The sequence below is a fragment of the Strix aluco genome, chromosome 4, assembly GCF_031877795.1.
Source record: "Strix aluco isolate bStrAlu1 chromosome 4, bStrAlu1.hap1, whole genome shotgun sequence".
NCBI classification, from domain to species: domain Eukaryota; kingdom Metazoa; phylum Chordata; class Aves; order Strigiformes; family Strigidae; genus Strix; species Strix aluco.
Window position 1 is genome coordinate 130805956 of NC_133934.1, and position 25277 is coordinate 130831232.

Below are 25277 nucleotides of genomic sequence, written 5' to 3' on the forward strand. Positions count from 1 at the left end.
TGCCAGCCAACTCCCTGCTCCTGGCTGCAGGAGCCCTCTGCAGTCCCCCTCCAGTCAAGCGTCCAGCACAGCCTCCCCAGTTCCTACTGGAGCACAGACTGGGGCAGGACTGGTGTCAGAATCAAACATGAGTTTTCTCCTAAATCCTGAAGCCATTCCGAACATACTTCACAGCTGATTCTTTTGGCAAGAGACAAGGCTAACGCAACAGGTACTTGTTGCTTCTGTGCCTGAACTCACGTTGCATCCTGACTCAAACTGCACAGGAGCCAAAACGCAGGAGCATGGTAAAGGGTGGAACTGAACTTCAGGGCACAGCCGAGGACCGTCCTGTCGCTGTGCTGCAGAAAAATGCACAACCACACAAACACCTCTGCAGGAACTGAGCCCCTTTTGGAAGTGCTGAGGTCTAAGACTAAGGCTTGGCGTGCCCAGGAACAGGGGAACAGGCAAGGCACCACCCCTTCACCCTGTGTTGTTACAAGCCCTATTTCCTAAGTAAAGCATCAGCAAATACCAGATCAAAGAAAGGAAACAGAAACCACTGAAGCCACAGTGAAAATTTAGCCAAGGTTTGTCTATACTCCTCAATTACACCAGATTAGCCAAACCTACGTGCTGATTTCAGCCGAAATCTCCAGTGAAACACCTCAAATGGAATCCCCGCACTCAACACGAGCGTTCAGAGGCACCTGCAGTGACGCAAAACTACCTTTAAACTTGTTGCTAGCTTATCAGCAGAACTTCCTCAATTAAATACACTCTCAGGTTACTGGTTGGAAAACAGCTGATCTAATTCAATCTAGAATATGAATGAAGTTTGCCTTCCAATGTTCTTCACATAACTGCACCGAAATCATTAAACTTTAACCAAAAACATACTCCAAGGTCAATGGTCTGATACTAACTTAATCCCATTTTTTTAATGTTTGTTACTAAAAAAAGAACACACATTTTGAACTTCTCAGAGTGGTATCTTATGTAATACCATTTGTCTGCTAGTACCTTACTGAGGAGACACAGACCCTTAAGTCATCATCGACTGGCTAACAGTTGATGTAATACCCCTGCTAGCCCGTCCTGTATTTGGGCATTACCTACTGGTAAAAGAGAAAAGAGCTCTCAAGAGAAAAATAAACAAAAATAAAACTCAAACAAACAAAAAACCCAAGGAGAACTAAGTACACTTACAGATGACTTAAAGCTCTAAAGAATATTCTTAATTAGAGACAATGTTTCAGCCCATATACAGTTTAAGGCTGGCAACAACCTGGACAACACAAGCATGGCCATTCTCAACATCGGAATACTACTCAATTCAGCCAAATTAAGAAACCCCCAGTTTAGGTCTCATGTCAATTTTACAAGGACTCCTGAAAGAGGATGAGAAAACTAATCAAATTGTAAGTTTTCCACCAGAGCTTTTTAAGTTATTGCAAGGTAACAGGTACCATTGGTGCAAAGTGAAACAGCAGCTGGTGTAGTTGAAACCATGTTTTTTCTTTGCCTTATACTCAAAGGCAAAGTTAATTTCATAGGGAAGTGTTACCTTTATAAGTTATTGCCAGCGTAGACAGAAATGTTACAATAGGGAGGGAGATGATGTATTTAGTGACACCGTCTGTTTAATGATAAAGAAACACAACAACTCACCCGGATGTAAGCATTCTGGATTTCCACCAGTTCTTCACCAAGTGGAACAACAATTTTTTCCACTTGTCGCTCATGAGAATAAGGCTGAATTTCTGGAGAATCTTCAGCACATAGCTCTATCTGGGCAATGAGTAAGTTGGAAATAACTTGCTGCACAGCCTGAGAAGCCACCAAAAAAAAAATAATGTATTTGTTAACACTCCAACAGTGCAAGTCAGTATCGCATGAAAGCAGTTATTTCCATATTTTAGCAGGCCTTGAATATAATTGTAAGGAAAAGGTACTGACTAGCTACAGATGAAAAAGGAAAGACTCTCCACCGGAAGATCTCAAGTAGTACACAAAGAGGCAGTATGGCAAGCTCGTGAACGCAGACAGTGTGCAAATGCAGGAGGGCTGGAGGGACAGAACTCTCCTTTGGCTTCAGGTGCACCATGAAATACCTGATGAGACGTAACCTGAAGCTATGAGCTTAAACTGAACCGGGGCGGCCATCTGCCTTAGACTAAAAACCAAAGCCTTACTTATATTTACACAGTACACCACACCAAACAGAATATGAAAGCCATTTCGCATTGGGAGTATATTCTTTCTGGTTCAAGTAGGTTTGTATTCCCAAAAACTAAAAGGTATTTTTTCCTTTTAGAAATGTTGGGAAATAAATATTACAAAGACTACAGCATGAAAAAGACAAACCCTCAACAACTAATGGACTGTGAAGAGATTCGCTTTTTATGCGCAAATCTAACAGACTCCAGTATCCTCCACGGTGTTCAAAGTGTATCGAACAGTATTAAACACAGCTGCTACTGAAACTTCATCATTCCAACCATGCAAGTAGATTTGACTCACCTTTGTATCACTGCCTGGTGTGGCACTTAGGGCCAAGATCCGAAACTGATTTGTGTATTTGCTTAGTTCCCTTACAACCTGAGAACAGGAAAGTTTCCATTAATATCCTGAAAGGAGATTATTTGCTTATACAAACTGTATTGATGAAAACATACACTAAATGGAAAGAGCTTAACGAAATACTCTAAAAAGAGTATACCTAAAATCAAATGGGAACCAGGAAGCATTCAGTTTATAACTATTTTATCCAAAAACACTTAATCTTGATTAAGTGTATTACCCCAGCCTTATTCAGCAGAACAACCTTGGTAAATTTCAAAATTATTTTTCCCTTGATTTAATCAAAAGATTAACAGCACACTAACTCAAGTGAGCTGCCAAAAAGTTTGAAGAACCACTCTAAAAAGAGTAAATCGTGGATGATTAGTCCCATGAAACCTGAACAGAGATTAGATGACAACCACCATGACAACCAGCATTCAGTCGAGCCTCACTTGGAAATGCTGCACTAGCCATTGGGAAAATGGGTGAATACTCCTCAGACTCGCCATGTTCCCATTCTACAACCCTCTCCAAGAGCAAAACTGGGACCAGTACAACAGCTGGTGAACATTCAAGCAATAACCAAATCACCTCCCTGCTTCATTGTCCCCCAGAGCTGAACTCTGCCCACGCTACCAGCGCACACCACACCTTCTGACCAGCCACCCTGCGCCACACAGGGACAGGGAAAACAGACAAATAACACAACATAACATAAAAGCTACAGACGATAAGTGAATGGAGACTAAAGAGGAATTCAAATTGTGCTGATAGTTCCACTGGAAGTCACACAAAGGCACAGCTAAAACAGAGCACAAAGCCTGCCAGCTTCACAGCCACAGGGACTGCAGAGGGGTGATGGAAGATTCTTCTGGGCTGTAGATAAGACAACTCTCAAGCTAATGAACTCGAGTCGCGGCTCTATGCTATAGAGCGATTCCCGTAACAGTAAAATATTTTAAGATATTTATACAGTATTTTGAAATAACCTATAAGCTTGAATTCTTTGAAAATGAAGTTGCTATAGTTCTGAAAAATGGTAGAAGAAAATTGCAACACTAGCAAATCAACATGTACTGTTTTAACCTGGCAAGCTACTGTCTCTTTTCCAGCATGCCAAGTTGGACAAGCACTAAAAACCACCTACTCCCCTCTACAGAGGCCTAGGAAGCAACTGGGCACAACCCCATATACATTCAGTCAATTTTTCCAGTCTATAAAGCTGTAACTGTCTTTTAAGTCACATATTGCTATGAGGAGATTAAGCCAGGATAACACAACAAACTCTTCCCTCATCAAGACAAAACCCAACTTTAAAAAGAACTCTTGAACTCACTTTACTAAGATGCGGAACTTTACAAAAACACCCCGCACCTTTTTCTGAAAAAATACCTCCCCCCATTTAAGAGCGGTTCCAACATAGCATAAAGACACTACAGTACTCCTGCAAATGCAAACACATTTGAAAGAAACAGCACAGTGACTTTTTTTTAAATCACCCCAGTCAAAAAAATATTTTGAAACAAAAGTTACAATTTTATTCAGACATTACAAAAATTCCCACCTCACCTTACCAAGTTTTAATGCAGGTTGTACTTAAAAACAAGATATCACTGCTGTAGGGAGATTGTCCTTTAGGTCCTTAGCTCTGTTTGAAGGACATCAAACAGTCCTCTGTTTTTAAGTGGTGCTTTATGGAGATCCTGGAAGTGATTTTGGGGGAGGTTTTTTGTAATGGTGAGACAGGAGTGGGGTGACTCCGGCATTACCTGACAGTAGGCGTGATTTCCAAGGGCTTTGTGGGCTTCATCAATAACCAAACATTTAATCTCTACAGCAGGACACGTCCCACGAGAAAGATCATTCACCATTATTTGAGGGGTCAGGAAAAAGACTCTCTTGGTAGTCCACAGTTCCCCCCGACCGAGAGCTTGGGTTCCCCCTGAAAATTAAAGAAACAACGTTAGCGAACTGTTCTGCTGGGAACACACCACAGGGACAGCAGAAGGCTGGCTTTGGGAAATTTTAAAATAGCACAGGCCTTAATGCTAGTCCCATTCACAGGGAAGAGAGGTGAATACAATGACTAGGAAGTTTTTTTGCATTAAAATACTAAATCCAGAAGCACGGAAAACAAGGCTAGAAAGCCCTAGCCTCCCGCAGCTGTATCTACACCACCTCTGGCAAAGGTTTGTGCTTAAAAACGGGTCATGGATTCAGTCATTAAGGCTGTGACTTCAGCAAGCAATAAAGTGCAGTTCATGGGGTTTAAAAGAACGTTTTAAAAGAAAGGAATAAAATAGAAGGCCGTTCTTCTTTGGCTTAAGTTTCATAAAGAGCATATTTATGGTGCAGGCATTTACAGCTCTGTGAGGAAACCCTAAGGCTCTGTGAACCGCTGCACCCCAGAAAACATCTTCGAGTTGGTGAAAACGCCCTCAGGTTGGTGACCTGGGCTTTTAACTACTGCAAGACCTAATGTTAGCCCCTCAAAAGCTTCTCAGCCTTAAAAAAGGGTTGCTTTTTTTTTTTTTTTCTTCCCTCCACTGCGGCTTTACAGGTTGTTTGCCCTTAAGCTCAGCAGCCTAGCTGTTTGCGGCTCCTCCGAGCAGACCCCCCCGTCCCTACCTGTCATCTCGGCCATGTGCCGGGCCGGGATGCCCATAACGCGGGCACAGGCCTCCATCTGCTGAGCCACCAGCGGCTTGGTAGGGGCGAGGAAAAGCACCTTGCCGGAGGGGAACCAGCGGTAGAAGTTGTACATGACGACGGCGGCCACGAAAGTCTTCCCCAGCCCGGTGGGCAGACAAACCAGGGTGTTCCCCACCAAGGCGGCGTGGGCCATGCGCACCTGGTAACCGCGCACCGGGTAGTTCGTGGGGTAGATCCAAATGGACCCCGCCACCTCACAGAAACCCGCCACCGGGCTCGGGTCCGCTGCCGCCGCGGCCGCCACCAGCAGCTGGTCATCGTCTGCCTTCTCTTCTTCCTCGTCTGCCTCCTCCGGCGCCTTCCCGCCCGCCGCCCACCAGGCCTGAGGTAAAGTGCGCTGCCGCCCGCCGCTCATCCTCCCTCAGGGCGCTGCCGCGGCGCGCGGCGCCCGCCCGCTCTGAGGTAGCACGCGCCAGCCGTCCGCCATTTTCTCTCGCCGCTTGAAAACGCCGCGGGAGCCGCCGCGGGGACGGAGGGGGTGGGACAGGGAGGCGACAACGCCGCCTCCCTGTCCCACCCCCTCCGTCCCCGCGGCGGCTCCCGCGGGAACGACGGGAAAGCTGGGCGGTGCGGGAGGAGGAGGAGGAGGTGGCGGTGGCGGGCGGGAAAATGGCGGCGACGGCGGGTCCGGCGCAGCCCTGGAGCGCTGAGGAGCTGCGGAGCGAGGCGCTGCCCAAGAAAGATATCATCAAGTTCCTGCAGGAGCACGCAGCCCAGGCGGTAAGGGCGGGACGGGGTTTGTGTGTGTGTGTGCCTCTGTGTGAGGGAAATCTCTTTCCGCTACTCACCGGCGCGTCTTTGCAGTTCCTGGCGGAGCACAAGCTGCTGGGGCAGGTGAAGAACGTGGCGAAGACGGCGAATAAGGAGCAGCTCATCGCGGCCTACACGCAGCTTTTCCACACGCAGGTGCGGGGCCGGGGCGGCGGGGCCGGGGGGCTGCGGGGCGGGCGGTGGTTGACGGCTGCTGCTCCTCTCCTCTTCCCCTCAGCGGTTCAAGGGCACGGACGGCGAGGAGAAGGCGGCGGAGAAGGCAAAGCCCGCGAAGGCGGAGGAGGCCAAGGGGAAAGCGGCAAAGCCTGAGGAGGCCGTGGAGGAGGTTGGTGTGGCACCCCCGCCTCGTGTTTGGGCGATTGCGTGGGGCAGCCGAATTAACCACATCTTCAAAATCCTGGTTACTGGCGTTTGTACCGTGCATTAACCTTACGCAGCTTCTGTAACTTGATTTAGTGCCAGGCTCTATGCCTCTCCCCCAAAGCTTCAGTCTTTGCTGAGAACTGCACCAATGCTGCTACGTTTTCCCCAAATATTACAGCCCTGCGATAACGCGTGAACATGCCCTTCGCTAACACCACATGTGTTCTTTCGGTGCCTTGAGCTAAGGGGCTGTTCGGTCTTGAATGTAGTTGGTCTGAGACTAGTTAACACAGCAGTCGTAACTCTGTTTTTATAAACTTAGGGGCCGCCGAAGTATACAAAATCAATTTTAAAGAAAGGTGATAAAACCAACTTTCCAAAGAAAGGAGACACTGTTCATTGCTGGTATACAGGAAAACTGCAGGATGGAACTGTCTTCGATACCAATATTCAAACAAGTAAGGTCATGTGTATATGCAGATTGGTTTTTGTTGCAAATGCATGTGCAGGAAATTAACGGGGCTCATTAAAGCCACCTCAGGCAGGTGTTTGCTTCTGGAAGGTGTCTGTGGTGGGAGCTGTGCTGGGCTGAGGGGGTGGTGTCCCTGCAGCCCGATTTTCCGTGAGGGAATGCAGGGCAGTATTTTAGGACTGGCTGGTGTCAAGTGACACTGCTGCATCTTGCCAGGCCTCGCATTTGGCATTCTCCAGGCCGTAGGTAATGTGAAATGCAGGGATTTAGTCAGTGCTGACGCTGCTTTGGAGGAAAGATGGTTCCTGCGCCGGGAGCTCCCTTATCTCTGGAACTCGAGCACCAAGAGTGCGGCAAGTCCTCTAAATAGAGACGTTTTGGTGTACTCGTGTAATGAACCCTTAAACGTGGGGGCACTGGAACAAGAGCGATGTGAAGCAGCCTCACCCTGCGGAAAAGCCTGCTGGTATTTTTGGGACAGTTTCTCCATCGGAGGATATAGGTGCATGAAATGCTGCAATCCTGGAAATGCTTTTCCAGCAGCCCTGTCCAGCACAGAGGAACAGCAGGGCTGTCGCCAGAACGCTGTCTGAGAGCCAGTGTGCTTGTAACAGTGCTTGTGTTCCCTGCTGACTTCTTTTTGCTTCACTAATGCGTTTATGACTTGTACTATCAACTTTAATCATTCTGAAATGAGTCTTTGGGGTTCACTGCTTCAGCATCTGAAGGATGCTCATCAACTAGCTCTTGGTGCAGCTTAAGCTTTTAATAATGTTTTTAGTGTACAGCACTAAGTTTTCCCCTAAAAATCTGATCATGGGCTAAAAATAATGTTATAAGAACAGATATTTATATAAAGCACGATTGTAGTAGTAATTTTAGACAGAAGTGCAGTATGTGCTGGCGTGATGTTAAAGCTAATGAACATAAAACTGTCTTTTCAGGTTCAAAGAAGAAAAAAGCAGCCAAACCTTTAAGTTTCAAAGTTGGCGTAGGAAAAGTAATCAGAGGTGTAAGTAAACCATTCATGACTCCCTCAGAATCCAAAAAGGCTTCTCATTCTGCAGGATTTATGAGCGGGGTGCCAACGTTGAGCTGCTGTTCTTGTTTCTTGTGGAGGTAGAAAGGCGAGTGGGAAGTGTTTACACCCACGGGATGTCATATTTATTCTTTACAACACAGTGTTTATTCTTTGCGGACGCATTCATCCACCCGCAGTGTCGCCCCTCTCGTGAGGGAGCTTGTGGAAAGCAGCCTGACGAGGCCGTGTTCTTGGGCGCAGCAGATGGGCTGTCAGGTCGCTGTAGGCATCCGCTGTGCTTTAGTCCCTTGGAGGTTTCCCCTCAGCATCTTTTTGGTGTTTCCGTTGGTTTAGTTCATCCATTAACTCTGAACTGGCCACTGAAACTCCAATTTCTGGTCGCTGTCGTGCACTGAAATGACTCAGTTTGCTGCTCTAAGCCCTGCCCCGAGCATTCCAGCAGCCAGGCTTCAAGAGGGACAGAGGCGGAAATAAAACCAGGCTTTAAGCATCTGCCTTAAATAGAGGCTGATCTGAGGATGCTGCAGGGCGGCAGCAAAGCGTGAGGCAGAGAGACAAACCCCTCGGCACCGCTGGGGGGGTGCCCTGCTGCGGAACGCATCCTGAAACAGGGGGATCCTACCTCAAAAAGGAGCATGTTGCTGCTGTGGTTCATCACCCCAAAAGGCCCCGATCTGCCCTCGGGGGCGCGGGGAGCACAGGCTGAGGGGAAGCGCTCCCCCAGAGGAGGAGGTGGAACTGCCTCAGCGATGGGCATGCTGGAAAAGCCCCAAGGCACCTCTTCTTAAGCTCTGCAAGAGGGCTGTGTTCTTCTGCTGTTTTCTGAGCTGGTTTTGTTTTGTTGGTTGTTTTTTTTTTTTAGTGGGATGAAGCGCTCCTAACAATGAGCAAAGGAGAGAAGGCTCAGCTGGAAATTGAACCCGAGTGGGCCTATGGCAAGAAAGGGCAGCCCGAGGGGAAGTATCCTTCTGCGGCCAAGGAACAGGGAAAAGGGCCTTCACGGGAGGAGCCCTCACTTGTTACTCCCAGCAGGCTTAGAGTATTAATGACGTAAAATTTCTGTGAGTTTGGGGGTGGCCGGGGTTGCCTGTTCTGGAGCAGCTCTGCGAGAACCCACCCGGTTTTGTTGTTGCAGCTCCCTGGGGCGGGAGGAGGCACCTGTGCAGGGATGGGTTAAGCCAGGCCTGGGGGAGCCGGTTTTGGGGCACAAATAGGGGGATGGAGGGGCTGAGCCTGGAGCGTCCCACACAGCCGAGGTTCATTTTTACCAACACTTGTTCCCTCACACTCACATCCTGCCTCTGTAGCGCAGAAACCCCCCAAAACCAGAACCAAGGCTGGGGCTGCCCAGGTAACCCCAGAGTGTAACCCCAGCCCCCCCAGGAAGGGATGTTCATCTTCCTTAACAGGGTGCAAACAGGATCCCACCCAACGCTAAACTCTTCTTTGAAGTGGAATTGGTGGATATCGAATGAAACGAAGTTTCCTTTGCTGCTGGGGATCCGGGGAAGCTTCCGAGCTCTGGTAACTTCAGGAAATAGTTACCACTGTGGCCTTGTACCGAAATGGAGTTTGTTCTCCCTGCTGTACAGTAACAGACCACTAAAGAAAACACTTTATACACGCACGTGACTTTCCTTCTTGTGTGTGCGCTCACCTCTGAACCTTTCTCTTACTCGGGGACAAAGTGCCTCAATCCAGCGCAGTGGTAAAGGAGGAGTAGCCCCCGCTGTTGTTACTACAGCGTTTACTCCGGCACGTGCCTCCCTGCCAGCTCAGCCCTGGCTCTAGCTGCTGGCTCTGACAACGTTAGTTAACCTAAAACAGTACAAGAGGAAAAAAAAATTACATTCCTACTCTCGGTGTTGCTGAAGTGAGGGGAAAAACCCTCCCCAGGCGTCTCCTTTCAAGCATCTTTTGTGTGAACAAAACGGGCGCTGAGCCGGGAGTGCCCTGTTCCGAGCTGGGAGGAGGCGAGCCAAGAAAACGCAGAGGACTACTGAATTCCTTGCTTTTATTACAAAAACGGGAATGATCACTTTGATCAAAATGAAAAAAAGTTTGCTCACACTGCGTACATGAAAAACTCTAAATACAAAAATCATCCCAAACATAGTTTGTGCTTTTTTAAAAAAGAATGCAACAGCCTTTTGCACTGCATTTTAATTTTTGACCACCCCCCACCCCCTCCCTGTAGAATAGAAAACAAAAAATAAGAGGCCTGGGCTCAGCTGGAGGGTTGTGACGGTGATGAAGGGGACGAAGCACTCCAGGGCTGGGGAGGGGGCAGGACAGCCCCGGCCTGGGCACCTCCCCGGTGGCAGCAGAGCGCCTTTGGGGGTAAAAAACCCAGAAAAAAAACAAAAAACCTACAGCATTACTGATTGGATTTATGGAATCATTATGAGACTGAAAAAAAAATTCTTCAGATATCTCCATAAATTAGTGCAGGGAATTAAAAAAAAAAAATGAATTTATGGTAAACTAGAATTGTACAGAGATACCAATTTATCAGTTACCAGCACACAAATCTTGCTTCACACATACCCTGTGAACATCAGCTCATTTCACATGCTAAAGACCAAAAAGCAGGTATTACAACAGTTCTTTCACATCCCTAATTTAGAAAAATATATCTTTTTTTTTTTAATTCCATCTTTCTCGAAACTGCAGCACAGCGAACTTCACTTGCTCTTCAGATCAAGTTGGATGATAATACTGCCCGTAATTCCACGCGTTCTGGTAATTGTACTAGAAAGAAAAAAGAAAAAAAAAGATAATGGTGATGCAAATCCATCCGCATGGACGGCGGGCAGCGGGCCGACAGTGCTACCTACACCCGCTGCAGCCAGAGACGGGCGCTGGGGCTGTCCCTGAGCTGGGGGTCCGCAGCCCCACGCACTGGGGCAGCCCCAACCAACCTCCCCCTTCCCTCGGGAAGCGTCTGGGCTGTTCTCCCGGGCCGGGACAGGGCCGGGCAGCCACCGACGGAGCAGCCGCCTCACGGGGTCTGCACCGACACCGCCAGCACGGCCCCGGGACCAGCCCCAGCACGGGGAGGGCCCAGGCACAAGCAGAGCCCATGCTGGGGGCCACTGCTGCCCCACACGAGAAGGGGAACCCAAGGCACAATGCGCCCAGTTGGCACAGGAAGCCCCTACAGCGGAGAAAAATCAGCGGAGAAAGTCACGTTTGTGCCCGCATAATCCCCCCGGACAGGCTGCTGGACAGTTGGGCCTGGCACGCGCCATGCACCAGGGCAGCAGAACCCACCCCGAGACGCTACAGGAGCCACTGGCTGGAGAAAGTAACCCCCAAAACACAGGGTAAGTTGGCACCCCGAGGCGAGTCTCCTGGGCAAAATGTTTCGGCACACAATGGCCCGGGCTGCTCTTCACCAGCGACATCCCCGAGTGCTGCCACACTTCCCTCCCAGTGAAGAACCTGCCACCAAACTGCCCACCTCGGCCCGAACCAGAAATCTCGCACGCTCGCCTGAGAGGCCAAAGAGGAATCATCTTGGTTGGAAAAGCCCTTGAAGCTCCTCCAGTCCAACCATGAACCTCACCCTGACCATTCCCAACTCCACCAGATCCCTCAGTGCTGGGTCAACCCGACTCTTCAACCCCTCCAGGGATGGGGACTCCCCCCCTGCCCTGGGCAGCCCATTCCAACGCCCAACAACCCCTTCTGCAAAGAAATACTTCCTAAGAGCCAGTCTGACCCTGCCCTGGCGCAGCTTGAGGCCATTCCCTCTTGGCCTGGCGCTGGTTCCTTGGCTCAAGAGACTCATCCCCCCTCTCTGCACCCTCCTTTCAGGGAGTTGTAGAGGGCCATGAGGTCTCCCCTCAGCCTCCTCTTCTCCAGACTAAACCCCCCCAGTTCCCTCAGCCGCTGCCCATCAGACCTGTGCTCCAGACCCTGCACCAGTTTTCTCACTCCAGGCTTTCCTCACCCGCTGGCACGGGGCCAGAGGCAGAGGAAGGTCCCTGGGACAGGCTCAGAGCGCGGGCGTTCAGCCCAGCGGCGGCGCGCACCCACCTGGTACCAGGCGTTGTAGTTATACGCCGCCTGATTGACCTGCATGTCCCCGTCCATCATCTGCGCCGACGCCAGAGCTGGGTCATCCGTCAGCATTTTCTTTTCATCCGGCTCCTCTGATCTGTGAAGTTAAGACACGCTTGGAAATGGCATCTTAGATGAAACGCTGAGCGTCTCTTTATGTGGGAAGAGTTATAACAGAAAAGGGTAAGTTATATTTTCAGACTTGGTGCCCTGTCCAAACAAGGCGAGAGTTGGATGTAGAGACAGACAGCAGTATATTGCACTTCAGAACGACTGTCTGGTTTTTAAATCATTCTGGTGCTCAAACTGAGACAGCAAAAGCACGTTTCTGCTTAGGGTACCAGCACTGTTTCGTTTTTCTGTGATTTAAAGTTATTTTCCAATCAATGTTTCCAAATATTTTAGCCAACAGTGTAGCCCTATTTAAGTTTATACTTTCCGTGATTAATAAACAGCGATTCCAGTTTTGCAAGCAGTAGGTTTAAAGCTGAAAAACAGATGTATGTATATTCACAGATTAAAGAAGAAAACCCCAGTCTGAGACTGTTCTCTGAGCTATTTTTAAAGCACTTCCCAAGTGCCTCGTACCAGCTGCAGCTCAGCTCAGCACATGTTCTGGCTACCCCGCGCTGCGTCACCCACCGAGGCAGCAACGCCCTCGGGGCAGAGGCTCCCTACCCGTTCTCCGCTCTCCTCTTCAAGGAATCCTGCTCCTTCAGAAGCGCTTGGTGTTCATCGTAGGCATCCAGAAGCCTGAAGGGGACAAAAAGAAAGCAAGCTCTACTCACCATTTTCACACAGACAGTTTAAACACATGAGCAACTGTTTTAAAATGTCTACTTGAAACTCTAAAAATACAAAAACAATCCAAAACAAACTCAATCATCATCAAATTTTAATCGGTGATCCATCATGAAGATGGGAAGGCCAAAAAACCTAATTTGATTCCACAGCGTGGAATTTTCTGTTAGCTCAGAAATTCCCAACTTGCTCAACTTTTATCACACTTTGGGCAGGTCTTTTATAAAGTTCCTGTATAACAAGGTTTTCTAAAACGGCTTCTTCCAGTGACTGCATCCCCTCAGCTGCCTGCTGATGCCATCCATAGCACCACTGATATTTAGGAATCAACATTTCTTTAAATACTGGAAACGAGTATTACACAGCACTGTAACAATTCTAAAGTAGCACCTACAGCCTTTTCCCAAACCATGGGGGGAGAACAAATATATTTCATGCAGCACAAAAGAGTCCCAGCTGAAATTCCCACAAATAGCTAAATACTGTTTCATCTGCCGCACGCCACGCTTTATAAGGTATCCCATGAAAACTGCTGCTTCTGTCGATACTGCTTTTGGTGAAAACCCTTCCTTCTACTTATTCTGTGTTCTAGTATTACTTGGGAGCTGAAATTTTAATTTTGTTCGGTCTCTCTAGAATCCCAACCTTGCCATGCTTGGCTGCCACGTGAGGTAGAGCGGTCACTCAGCAGAAATTAAGGACAGCTATTGTTAAAAAACATACAAAGCAGAAAAACTAACTCATGGTTAGTCCTTCCAAGTTAATTATCTGCAAATGTAAATAAAACCAAGAGCTTGCTTTACAACAGAGAATTAAGAGGAAAAAAGTATATCTAGTATTTAACTTAAAAGTTGCCCTTCTAGCATCTGATGTTCCCGCACAAGCGCGCAGCATCGTTAATACTTCTAGAGACATTCAGACCAAATCAGGGCACTTCTGGAAACCTCAAGCAGCAGCTCACAGGGTAGGGGAGCATCAAATTATACCTGTGTCACAAAACCCCTCCCGTCCTCTTTGAGGAGCGTCTTCCTCCGTAAGGCTCCGCAAGAGAAAACTACAGTGAGAAGTTACAGGCAGCACAGTTTCGCTCCACGAGGCATTAGGTATTTCAGAACAAAAAAGGGGTAATTTTCTGAAAATATATTTCTATTTAAAAAAGGGAATTTGGTTTAGAAAAGCCGCTAATCCCTCAAAGAGCTGATGGCACAGAAGAAACAACTGAACGGATGCCACTAACCCTGCCCCTTCCCTACTACTTCTCCCAGCACTCTTTGGGTGACCCTAATTTGGCCACTGCATGGATTACATCTTACTTGTTCACATCAGAACCAAAATCTTCAAGAAATTCCACTTTTCGCTGAGAAAACGTAATCCTCATTTTTATAGACAACGCGCCATTGACAGCTTTATCAAAACAGCTCAAGATATTTTCTTCGTTTTGCTTGAGATCACCACTGTACTCCATTTCAAGTAAGTTGAGATACAGTTTCGTATTTTCCTGTGCAAAAGATGCATTAGAAGTTGTACATCGGTCACGTTAGGTATTTAACGCTGAATGTATAGCTACCAGATGCATACCAGAACGTTAACATCACAAACATATGCTAAAATAGTCAATAAAAAGATTTTCTTTTTACAGTGGTCATCTTTGACCCGCCTTGTTTCACAGATAGATTAGAAGTGATCTAACACCACAAACACAGGGGCCACGCTCCGCTACTCGTGAGCTGACAGCACTCGGAGCGCTAAATATTGCTGCGGTTACACAAAACAATCTACAAGCACTGCCTACGGGATCAATTCTGTTCACGTAACATTTAAGTGTCTAAAAAGGAAAAATGAAGGTATGAAGCACATTGTGATTCTGATGAAAAAAAAAAAACCCACGAGCTTCTGGATTTGCAAGCTGCAAATATGGCAACATCAGTTTAGAGGGACTGGTGTCTCCACGCAGTAATGAAACATTACATACAGTTACAATTCCTGTCATCATTGTTGCCATATTTTTTTAAAACATGGTTCAGAAAGAGAGAAAAGTACCGGGATCTTTTTTGTTTGTTTGTTTTAATACAGCAAAGAGGGAACACATACTTTGTCAATTTCTATGGCTTCTGACAGCACTTTTCTTGCCTTTGGAAGATTTTTCTGTACTTTGAAGAGGTGTCGAGCTAATTTGATGGCATAAAACGACGATTCGCTAATTGATTTGGCATTCCTAACAGCATCTTCGAGCAGGTGTTCAGCTTCTTCCATGTTTCCGTGTCTGCGCTCTAAGCTTACTCTTCGCAAGCGAATCATTGCTAGCCCTAGAATACACTCTTCAAATGTTTTCAAGATTCTTCTTGCTTCATCGATGTTGCCTAAAACACCGGTGAAGATGCTGTCAGGTATGAGACATCCAACAGCCTCTTAAAACCAGAATCCCTCCCAGCAAAAGCTACCCTTGCTCTTACCCTGCTGCTCCTCAAAGGCAGCCCAGAGCATGTGGACCATTGGTTTCTTAGGAAGATGTATTGTGCAAGCCCTGCTGTAGACATGCCTCACTCCTTCAATACTATGATTCTCCATGTATTTGGCATACTATAGTTGAAAACAGAGCAGAGATGGAAGAATTTAAAGCTTATATACGTCTTTAAAAACATGACAGAACGATAAAATTCTTTTGTTTAAACCCATTCAGCACCTTTATTGAACCACTAGACTAGTTTCTGTAAGGAAGGACGTAGAGAGGCAACGCAGTTGGCATATGCAGCAGTCAAATCTGGTTGCAAGCAGACCATCTCCTAATGCAACAGATATAGTTATATATGAACAACGTTCCACAAGAGTACAAAAGGTTAGTCACTAGGTCAAGGTATGCAATCGGTAGGAGAGAGGTGGTAGAGCACTTCCCTTACCTTAATCCAGAAGTCCTCATAGAGGGCACAGGAAATAACACATCTTTCAAAGAGGACCACGACTCGTTCATGAGTGCCGTTTTCTATCTCAAATTCTAAGTACTCTTTCCAATTTTTCAGCTGAATTTTCTCCAGAGGTTTTACATGAAAGTAAGGCCTCTTTATCTGCAAGAGTCACAGTACAGCAACTTATGACTAACACACATACCCCCAAGTTGCTTAAAGAAGCAGCAAACAGCCACAGCCCGTTCAAGCGGTGCCATTTCACCACCAGGCCCACAGAACCGCACACCATTATCTATCCAGCTTAACATGGGGGTCCCCAGGTATTGATCAAGAGATGGCGCTCAGTTACGTTCTAGAAAACCTTCCGAGTGCAAGTGTTCACAGCAGCTGAGAGAGGACCCAGCGTGGTGACTCCCTTGCAAACCCGTGGCCACCACGTAACGATGACGTTGTGAACAACGAACGATACTGTCTGTGTGCATCCGTACAGCCAACTACAGCACTCACTGTTGTACTAGCGTGTATCCTACACATCGAATTCAAAATTTGGTTGAGAATCACAGCAAGGAAAGACAGAGCACGGAATGGAGCTTCCTATTCAATAGTGACACGGAGCTGACTGTTCCGAGCTAGCGAGATTGCATTTATGGGTGACTGCAGGAGGAGCTGGGTGGGGCAGAGCTCGGCATGGAAAGTTGAACCGTTGCTTTGAACTACGTGTAGCAATGCGTCCTTCCAGGGACTTGTGCTTTTTCTCTCCAAATCTTTAATTTTACCCGATCCTCTCTCCTGTACTGCAATTCCAACTCAGAGACACCCCCGCGAATGGACAGAGCGCTTACAATAATTAAGGAGTAACATTCAATTCTTCAAGGCCACCTGAAATTTAAAGCCGGTCACCCCCTTCACGCTCCTCACTGAGCTCTACTACGGAACCCAACACTCTTTTTCCATTTGTGACAAATTCACGGGTACGTTGTTCCTGCTAAAATAAAGTAAATCAGGTCTAAGCAGTCTCCATCACTTCTGTGACATCTGCTGCCGATCTGCCTCACTTCTGACCGCTATACAGACACGTTTAACTTTGTATTTCAGACTCCTCCCAGACCCAGCACGCTGCTATCGACAGAGCAGCTGTACTCTCTGGGTAGGAAAGGTACTGACTGCAGCCCGGAGCAAGAGTGGACACCCTGCTTCTTACACATTTTCTGTCCACCACTTTAGCATTCTCCCAAGTTTCCCTAAGCTGTAGCTGATGGTTTCCCAGGCCAGGAACACCCATACTCACGTAGGTACCCTCCAGCCCGCTTCTCCCGCCACAGACCCCGCTCCAAGGACCACCCTGTGCGCCCAGGGGGCACCCGCCCCACTCTGCCCACGGCCCCAGGGCCGGCTGCGTACCCCCTTCCCGAGCCCCGCTGGCTTACGGGCTACCTGGCCTAGTCCAGCAGTGCCGCCAGCAACATGACAGGTCTGACATCACCGAACCCGCTAAGGAGGCTCCGTATTAAAGAGCTGGGACAGATTTTCAATGTACTTTTTAAAAGGAAAGTAAATTTAAAACAAGAACCATGTTATGCAATATGGGATTAGCCAGGATAAACAAGAAAGAGTCTGAGAATTAAAAACTGCGGTTGTTTTTTCAAAAGGAACTGAACTTAATTCTAGACAGAAAAAGTCCTGTATTGACAGCAATCACATTATTAGTTTAATGACTTTTAATACCTAGGAGCTGCATGTTATGATGGCTGCTTTCAGAAAACACAAGTTAACTGATTTCAGGTTTAAGGGTGTAATGCTAAAATACAACAACATCCAAATTTCATTCTCCTTCCAGGACAGGCTTACCTTTTCCATCAGAATTACCTTCAGCCCCTCATTATCTTGCAGCATCCCCGCTGCACAAGGCAGTACTAACTCCCACGGCATTTCACACACGTGTATTTAAAGACTGCTCAGTAAACAATACACCATCTCACCTCTCTCCAAATACTGCTTAAAGAATTTTAAATCATCAGTTGAGAGCTGACCTCACAAGTTGCCTTTTCACAAGAAAAATGGCAAGAGAAGTGAAACTCTTATCTTGGTTCGAAGCCCCACACCAGTTTAAATTGTAAGGCCTTCCTCAAAATTCCCAGCCTTACGTTCAAAACTCTGGCACGCGCTGCCTTACAGAAAAAAACCAAACTTACCGCTTCTTCAAACGTCCACCTTTTACTGACTTCATGTTCATTGTGGTTAAACATTTCCTGATGAATCTCAATGATTCTGTGCCTCATGTTTTCTATCTCAGTGATTAGCTAAAACACAATTGTAAAGAATGTGACAGAGGTAGACACCGTATCACCTTTGTAAATGCATTTTATGATGACCGTAACACGTGTGAATTAAAACGATCACAGATGCATTAAATGTTCCCCTGAACAGCTGGGGGAAGGGACGGGACCCTGCCCCAATGGTGCCCTGGCCCTCAGTGCAACCCAACCAAACTGCCTTTCCACCTGAAGTTTTGCTCTTATGCTAAAGCTGATTGAGATTAACATTAATTTGTACCAAGCCAAAGGGGATTTCAATGTGCACACACTTTCCCAGTCAGCAATTCCTCTGGATGGCTCCAAGCTCTCATTGCCTGTGAGGGCTACCAACCTGCAGAGACTATTGCTAATGAAGAGCTTCCCCAGCCCGCAGTTCCTAACCTGTTCATCTGGAATAACAAATACTCATTCCTAAAGTTTTATACATGGTTTCTTTCATTTTTTTATCTCCCTTTCTTGCACACCCATGAAAACACCGCAAAGGTATGTCCTGTCGACAAAAGCAGTCACCAGGTGAGCCGCAGAGCACTGATATGCATGGGAACTACAGGGGCAGCTCCGCCACACTGAGCTGTCTGCAGAGAAACTCATCTTTCAGCCAGAGCCAGGGAAGAAACGCCCCCAAAGCCCCTCTGGGCGCGTACCTTGGCAGGGTCGGTTATGTCCTCAGTGCCGGAGGGCAGGTCGTCTCCAGGCTGCGCGTCCTCCCCGCTGTGGCCGTTCACAGACGCCAGTTCTCTGCGCAGCTGAACAAACTGCTCGGTGGTCAGCAGGTCTCGGGGCAGGTTGTTCTGTATATGCTCTTTAAACCTAAGAACAGTTCCAAACAAGTCCACACAAATCTGACGTTCCATGCTGCAGTGCTCTGCCCAAGCAGAGTAACAGATCCTACTGGGGTCCTGCAAAACTTTATCCATCTAGAGCAACGCTGAGAACACAGCTTCTGACAACGTACAATGCAAAATGCAACTGCCACTATGGATCAGGCTGCAAAAGCTTCACGTTTCAAAGAGAAATGAAAGGATGATGACCTTCAGCAGCAAAGACAGACCCCTTGCCACTTAAAACTAATGGCAGAGGACAAGAGCAGCTTTAGAGGAAGGTGTTTCATTTCCAAAACCAAAAGATCAGTAGAAATTATGGGGAAGATTGGGGCATAATTTAACTAGTTTCTGGTTCCCTCTTAATCTCTCCATACTGACGCAGAATTCTACTATCTAAAACTTAACCAAATATTTCTCTTTAGTCAATTAAATTAGTGTTTCACCACACGTGTGCATTGCATGAAGAAGTGAAGCTCAAAACCGCTCATTCTGATTTTTTAAAGACACCCTCTCTTCTTCCTCACAATTCCAAGGCCTTCCTTTATTCCACAGCAGAGTTTGTGAATTTATCTAAAACCAAATTCCTAAAGCGTGTATCAGTACTTTAAAATACTCAAACTGTATGAGCACCTAAGTAAGTACATAAAACTAAGTAACGATTTCCAGTTCTTGTTCCGAGTGAACAATTTCACATTTACAGAAGTAGGTTAACATCTGACTAAGAAATTCACAGCATTAACTAAATCTTTGTTTTCTCTTTACCTCTGGAAGTGATGACTGTAGAGTTGCGTTGGGATTCCAAGGATGCGGTCATAGATGGATGTAACTTCCCTTAGGTTTCCCTGCTCATTTTCCCAGTTTATATACATTTCCCACAGTCTGTCGGAACGGAAGTCTGTCCCAGCAGCTAAGACTGCATGTTCATAGGCTCTGAAAAATGAAATAATTTTACAGTTGTTTCTGGATGCGGTGACAGAACAAGGAAGAAAAGTTCTGGCTCTTATGTAAAAATTATGAGCATCTTCATTTACTTGCAACCACACTTATATTCATTATTCAAATTCTTCAAAGTATTTTCTAGATACCTGTAGCAAGATCTCCAGAAATTCAGAAAGTTCACATACGCTTTTTTTCCTCCAGCACTACCACAACAGAACAAATAAGGGCAACAGAAAAAGCCACTCGCAGCAGTGCGAGATCTTAGGAAAACAGACAGTCTTCTATCTGGCAAAGATTCTAAACCCATTACTTCAGCAGTTTGACACACAAAAGCTACACACCAACCATGCAGCTAGAAGCTGCTTCAGTTAAAGTTCAGTTAAGGTTCTGGATCAGACTTTTGTCCAACCTCTTACTCCAAGCGGGACCGCTGGCAGCAACAGCTGACGACACGATCTGGCCATACCTTGAAAACCTACAAGGAACTAAATTCCAAAAATCCTACAGGGAACCTGTTCAAGTGCTGCGCTATTTCCTAAAGTCTAGGCTGAAGCTCTCAAGTCACAACATTTAACCCTTCCACCCCACGGTATCGTCTGCCCTTTCTTATGGAATCTGGCTCCACTGTCTCTTAAAAGTCCTTAAAGCAACTGCAGGCTGTCATTAGCTGGCCCCTTAGCTTAAACACGTTAACCTGGTCACACTGCCACGCAGCCGTACGCACACGGGCTTCGTCTGCTCCCAACTTACCCTCGAATCGTACTGTTAGTTTCGGGATCAGCAGGGTCCAAGGTCTCCTTTAAGAAGTTTATATAATGTATCCAAAGATCAACACTAAGAGGAATTGCCTGAAGCCCTCTGCGATAAACCTATGAAGAGAACATGAACTGTACTTCAAATACTTAATGGCGTCCTAATAGAGAGGCAACACTGTGTTATCCGGTGAACCTTAGAAATACTAATTACTGGAATTTTGTTTAAATAATCTACCATTACCATTTGGGTGGAGGTTGGATAGAACATGGCAATGTTCTGATCTCCACGTGCAGAGTCTTGATCTTCAAAGCGCAGCGGTCCCTGCATTCTGACCAGGTTGTGTGGGCAGGCTTTGGGGTACAGACCATAGGGCACAGACCCATTAGAGCATCATTGACAGCGTCTGACCAAAAATGCAATAAGATGTAGCAATTGTGACCAGCAAACCAACTATATTGTTTTGAAAATGAGTAATAAATGTAAGTGACAGAAAAGCCCTGCCCTACTTGTTAAGCTGCAGTGTAATACAGAGGCTTGCACTGCAAAGCTTGACAAACTGTAGAGGTTTAACGCACCTGCCAACAAAGAGAAAAAACATTAGCTACAAATGCCACAGACGTGACAAGTGCAAACAAAATCCCTACAAACCTGACCATACATGGCAGGTACTGGCAGCCAAATGACTCGCGGTAGGTTAGTCATTATTTGGCCAACAGGACCGATGGCAATAGCTGCGCCCAGCTACCTACATACCTCATCAGATTGTTTAACGTTGTCGTGCCGCTTTTCAAGGTCTGCATACTTTTTCCAATACCCATAGCAATATGGATAATGCGTGAAAAACCTGTCAAATGCTTTCCTGGCAGCTGGTAAGTGGTTCTGCAAGAAATACACAATAAAAGCAATGAATCCTTTCCTTAAAAAAAAAAAAAAAACACACTATTTTGAAAACAAGTACTGTTTTAACACAGTCTTAAAAACAATCGTTTTTATTTTGCGATCTCTGCTGAGGACACTGGCAAGGGTAACTGTCTTCAAACATTATCTCCGGAAGCCTGCTGCACGGTTCTAGACTGGTCACTGGAATACCCATGACTGGTTTTGGTTTTCTTTGTTTACGTCTGGAAGGCTGAGGAAGAAGGGGCAAGTACTAACCTCCTGCTCTACATACTGTAGTAGATATACCCATCCTGTGAAATCCTGGGGATTGTCCTCTACTACTTTCCAGAACTTGTCAAAATCTGGAGGGAAGCAAGCCTCAATATCTGTGGTCTGTAAACTTTCAATATTTGGAATTTCACTCTCCTGTGTGTTCTCTTCATTCAGGTCAGGGGAACTGTCGGGTGATTGCTCCATCTCAGTTACACTCATAATTTCCGTACTGAAGTCCATCTGCTGTTCGTCTGTCACCGTTTCAGCGCCATTGTCTGTGCTGTCATTGCTTACAGTCGGCTTCTCCTCCTCTGCATTGTCTGCGTTCTCCATGGCTGCAGTTACTGCTGGGTTGGAGCACTAGATCCTGCAGAAATAAAACGATTCTGTCTTCATGCCGTGAAGATTCAAGCACAACCTGGCCCTGAACGATCAGCTAAGAGTCTCCCACGTGCTCCAGGCCCCCATGTATTTCACCACAAACCCTCCTCGGTTAGACCTGCTTCACACACAAGCCTTATCACAATTAAACACACGTTAACAGGGGTCGTATGTTTTAACATCTGCACGTACACATCATTGTGGCTTTTCTAAAAAACTATTACAAGCAGCTATTGAGGTGCAAAAGGGAACCAATACAGTCTTCTCGTGTGAGCCTAGCAGAAGTCTATTCCAAAGAAAGAATTTTGTTCAGGTTTATCCAATTCTCCTACTTCATACAAATCAGTAACTTCCTTGCAAAATAAATATATGTTAAAATGTATGCTCAACGCCTAGCTGAACTTGCTTAAGCGATAACTTTGTGAAGAAGAGAATTACTACCAGCAGTAGACTCAGTCCGTGCCAGCGACGTCTAGATAAACTCAGCAGCATCAGAGGGGGCCATGGAGAAGGTTTAGGGCAGCCCCTCACTCACTGCCACACACAGCTCACACGGCAGGCGCTTCCTCCTGCCCCTCACAGACTTCATCTTCCTCCCCCTCTCCATTTTCATCTCCCTGCCAAAGGCAGCTGCCCAGCCCTCCCTCCTCCGCCAACGCCAGTCCAGCCTAACTCGGCGGCATGCCGCTCCGCCAAGCAGCGCTCAGCTGAGCTCGGCCTTCACCGCCTGAAGCCCGGGTGTAAGGTGCTCAGCTGAGCCGTCCCCACATGCAGGCTGGATCCGGATGACTGATGGACTCTGGGTGACACAATATCCACGCAGAATACAATTGCTCGTAGCTCTGAATGTATTTTGGATGAAGAACAGTGTGAGACCATCATCCCCAAATGCACTGTAGCAGCTGCCACTCCTATTTCCCTTTGGTTCTCCTCAGAGAAGACGACAGCAAATAAGTTTGGCATTAAAAAAGAAAGTCCCCACCCCACTCTGTACCTCCAGAACTCTTTCCCACGGAAAGCCTGAAAAGAGAACAGACAGACCACTTGCTTTCACTTCAACACATACATTGATAAACCATCAATAATATAGTGGGGGTAAAATTCTTGACAGAAAGGTAAAAAATCTACACCCCTATCCCCAGCAGCGTCAACACGGGAGGTAACAGCTCACGTTTTCCCTGGAGTTCAGCAAGCCAAGTGACCTTGGGCGTCGTGTTAAAAGGTCCATGTGCTCTACTCTGTAAGTCCTCTAATAACTGTTTTTTGAAATAATTATTTCTATTCTCCACTGTACACATCATCTGGCAATCATATAAATACAACTTCTTTCCTTTAAGGTAAACAGTTCATAATTTCGCAACTTTATACGGTAACTGTTCATAAAAGCGAACAGCTCCTGCCGTTTAAAAGTCACACGAACACAATGTGACTCCAGAGAGCACTGTAGTGCTTTTGTTCTCTAGGAGAAGACACGGCTTGTGTAAGACGAGCAGTTTGTTTCTTTCGGTAATGACTGGCTCTTCCCCACATGCTGGGCCACTCTAGAAAGCCTGCATCAAAAGCTGGTTTCTTTAGTGAGTCTTGGAGAGGTGCCTTCAATATTGATTTTGAGAATAAACATAATTTATAAATTAAGAAATTAAACATCAAAGCAGTATCGCTATGCCTTTACTGGTGAGACATACAGAGGAATCTGCATCACCAAAACCAGCTGCTACCACTCAGAGCTTACCGCTGTAAAGATGATAAAATCAAGGTGTAAGAGGGTGGCGTGATGCAAACAGCAGCCCCAACACTTGAAAACAAACAGTTTAGTGGATGTTTACAGCTCTAAAATTTGAGAACGCTAATACAACTGGTTTTAAACATACAATAATTTATGACCTGAACTTATCCTGACATTTGACAGATGTTTTCCCCCTCTAGCTGATTCAGATGGATTTCCAGCTTAAAAACCAGCTCCCCAAAATCCAGCTGTCTTCAGATTAGGGGAAGGGAGGGGGGAAAAAAAAAAAAAAAAAAGAGGGAGAAGCAGCGCTGGATCACCTCTACACAAAGGTTTCAAACAGAAACTAAAAGTCTGACAGTTCGTTTCCAACTGAAGGCTCTCCAGACCCCGCAGGGCAGCAAGGCACAGCCCAGACTCCTCCCGTAACGGGGGGCCACAGCCCACACCATCGACCTGCCCGGTGCCCCACGAGTGTCCCCCGGCCCCACGGAGCCAGGGGGGCGGTGGGGGCGAAGCTGATGCACAACCGCGTAACAGAGTAACTTAATTCCTGGAGTTCTCACCTCACTCAGGCTAAAAAACTACGCAAGTATAGCCGGTAACGACACGCGCCAGCTTTCAATAACTCCTGTCAACGTACACTCTGTAGCCTGCTTCAATGAAACGCTGGTCGCGTACAATACTGGCCTTTATAAATATGAATGGACTGACGGCAAACATCTAGGAAAAACCCCAAGCGGGCAGCACCGAGGGATTTCAAGCCCCAGCGCACCTCCTCCCCTGCCCTGCGAACAAGGTTTCACAACCCTGATAAGCAGCTGCTAAAACTTTCTGAGGCAGGAGGGCTCGGGCGTTACCGCCTGGTCCCTTCGCCGCTTCTGCCCAAAGACCAACGCTCTGCCGGCCAAAAATAAAGTCGTAATATCATAAACCGTAAAGCACTCAAAGGCTCTGAGCGGGCCTGTTATTTGTTGAGAGGTTTAGCGGCTATTACAGCACGTAAAGATAAAAGAGTTTTCCCCACAGAACTGATGGGTGAAAGCCGCGGGCAGGCAGGGTTTCCCATGGGTTCCCGAGTCCCCGCTGCCGGGGGAACGGCTGCAGGAGCCGGCGGGGCGATCCCACGGCCAGCGCGGAGCCCCGCGGCTCCCGGCCGGGCCGAGCCCCACGCCCGCCTCAGCCTCCCGCCGGCCCAGGCCCGGCCGGGCCCGTCCCCTTGCCCGGGCGAGGCGCGCACCCCCCGGGGCCCACCGCGTTGTTCCAGCCGCCCCCCGCGCGGACGGGCCGCGCTCCCCACAACCACCCCACCGTCCCCGTCCCTTTCCCCTCCGCCTCCCGCCGCGGTACCTCCGCGGAGCCGCGGGCCGCCAGCCCGCCGCGCGCCTGCCGCCGCCGGGCCTGAGGGAGAGCTGGACGCGCCTGCGCGCACCGCCCCGCGCATGCGCACCGGCCGCCACCCCGCCGCGCACGCGCCCGGGCCGCCCCGCCCTCCCGCCAAATGGCGG

The 25277-nt window shown here is 47.5% G+C and overlaps 3 protein-coding genes and 1 non-coding gene across 15 annotated transcripts in view; 1 reads left to right on the plus strand and 3 right to left on the minus strand.

The window, feature by feature from the left end:
* Positions 1–5725, minus strand: part of FANCM (FA complementation group M) — a 72027-nt gene extending 66302 nt beyond the window's left edge. For 6 of the 8 annotated variants that reach the window (XR_012622885.1, XR_012622886.1, XM_074821201.1 and 3 more), the window contains exons 1-4: positions 5176–5725; positions 4317–4489; positions 2506–2583; positions 1654–1812 (exon numbers count right to left, since the gene is read on the minus strand). Coding sequence is in view for 5 of the 8 variants with exons in the window: in XM_074821201.1 (XP_074677302.1) it covers positions 1654–1812; positions 2506–2583; positions 4317–4489; positions 5176–5614 (849 nt within the window). In the remaining 3 variants the exon portion in view is untranslated. Of the gene's footprint in view, positions 1–1653; positions 1813–2505; positions 2584–4316; positions 4490–5175 lie in introns of those variants that run through there. The other 2 variants (XM_074821204.1, XM_074821205.1) reach the window with 2 other exon arrangements.
* A 106-nt stretch (positions 5726–5831) lies between these two features.
* Positions 5832–9534, plus strand: FKBP3 (FKBP prolyl isomerase 3). Its single transcript, XM_074821212.1, has 7 exons — positions 5832–5979; positions 6064–6165; positions 6248–6355; positions 6716–6851; positions 7810–7877; positions 8770–8867; positions 9328–9534. The coding sequence occupies exons 1-7, from the start codon at positions 5869–5871 to the stop codon at positions 9380–9382; spliced, it is 678 nt and encodes a 225-aa protein (XP_074677313.1). The 5' UTR covers positions 5832–5868; the 3' UTR covers positions 9383–9534.
* Positions 9535–9904: 370 nt separating this feature from the next.
* On the minus strand, positions 9905–25201 carry PRPF39 (pre-mRNA processing factor 39). Of its 5 annotated transcripts, none has more exons than XM_074821206.1 (14): positions 25120–25201; positions 21666–22029; positions 21264–21389; positions 20505–20623; positions 19578–19745; positions 18636–18801; positions 17869–17976; positions 15671–15835; positions 15227–15353; positions 14865–15133; positions 14087–14271; positions 12651–12725; positions 11949–12069; positions 9905–10658 (listed from the first exon to the last, which is right to left on the minus strand). In XM_074821206.1, exons 2-14 carry the CDS (start codon positions 21993–21995, stop codon positions 10608–10610), a joined length of 2010 nt encoding a protein of 669 aa, XP_074677307.1. In that variant the 5' UTR covers positions 21996–22029; positions 25120–25201; the 3' UTR covers positions 9905–10607. The 5 variants fall into 5 exon arrangements, with proteins under 5 accessions (XP_074677307.1, XP_074677310.1, XP_074677312.1 ...); XM_074821209.1 differs by lacking the exons at positions 21666–22029; positions 25120–25201 and adding exons at positions 20751–20913; positions 21017–21085 and having other exon boundaries at positions 21264–21380; XM_074821211.1 differs by lacking the exons at positions 21666–22029; positions 25120–25201 and adding an exon at positions 20751–20860 and having other exon boundaries at positions 21264–21375.
* On the minus strand, positions 14689–14774 carry LOC141923655 (small nucleolar RNA SNORD127). Its single transcript, XR_012623371.1, has one exon. It is a non-coding gene; the product is annotated as a small nucleolar RNA SNORD127 (small nucleolar RNA).
* Positions 25202–25277: the final 76 nt, after the last annotated feature.

Excerpts from the sequence above, each read along its gene's own strand:
- PRPF39 (XM_074821206.1), bottom strand. The coding sequence starts at position 21,995 with ATGGAGAACGCAGACAATGCAGAGGAGGAGAAGCCGACTGTAAGCAAT. Across the intron at positions 20,624-21,263 it reads ACGTTAAACAATCTGATGAG|GTTTATCGCAGAGGGCTTCA; the intron begins GTATGTAGGTAG and ends TTCTCTTCATAG. Across the intron at positions 19,746-20,504 it reads ACTAACAGTACGATTCGAGG|AGCCTATGAACATGCAGTCT; the intron begins GTAAGTTGGGAG and ends TTCATTTTTCAG.
- FKBP3 (XM_074821212.1), top strand. The coding sequence starts at position 5,869 with ATGGCGGCGACGGCGGGTCCGGCGCAGCCCTGGAGCGCTGAGGAGCTG. Across the intron at positions 5,980-6,063 it reads AGGAGCACGCAGCCCAGGCG|TTCCTGGCGGAGCACAAGCT; the intron begins GTAAGGGCGGGA and ends GCGTCTTTGCAG. Across the intron at positions 6,852-7,809 it reads CGATACCAATATTCAAACAA|GTTCAAAGAAGAAAAAAGCA; the intron begins GTAAGGTCATGT and ends CTGTCTTTTCAG.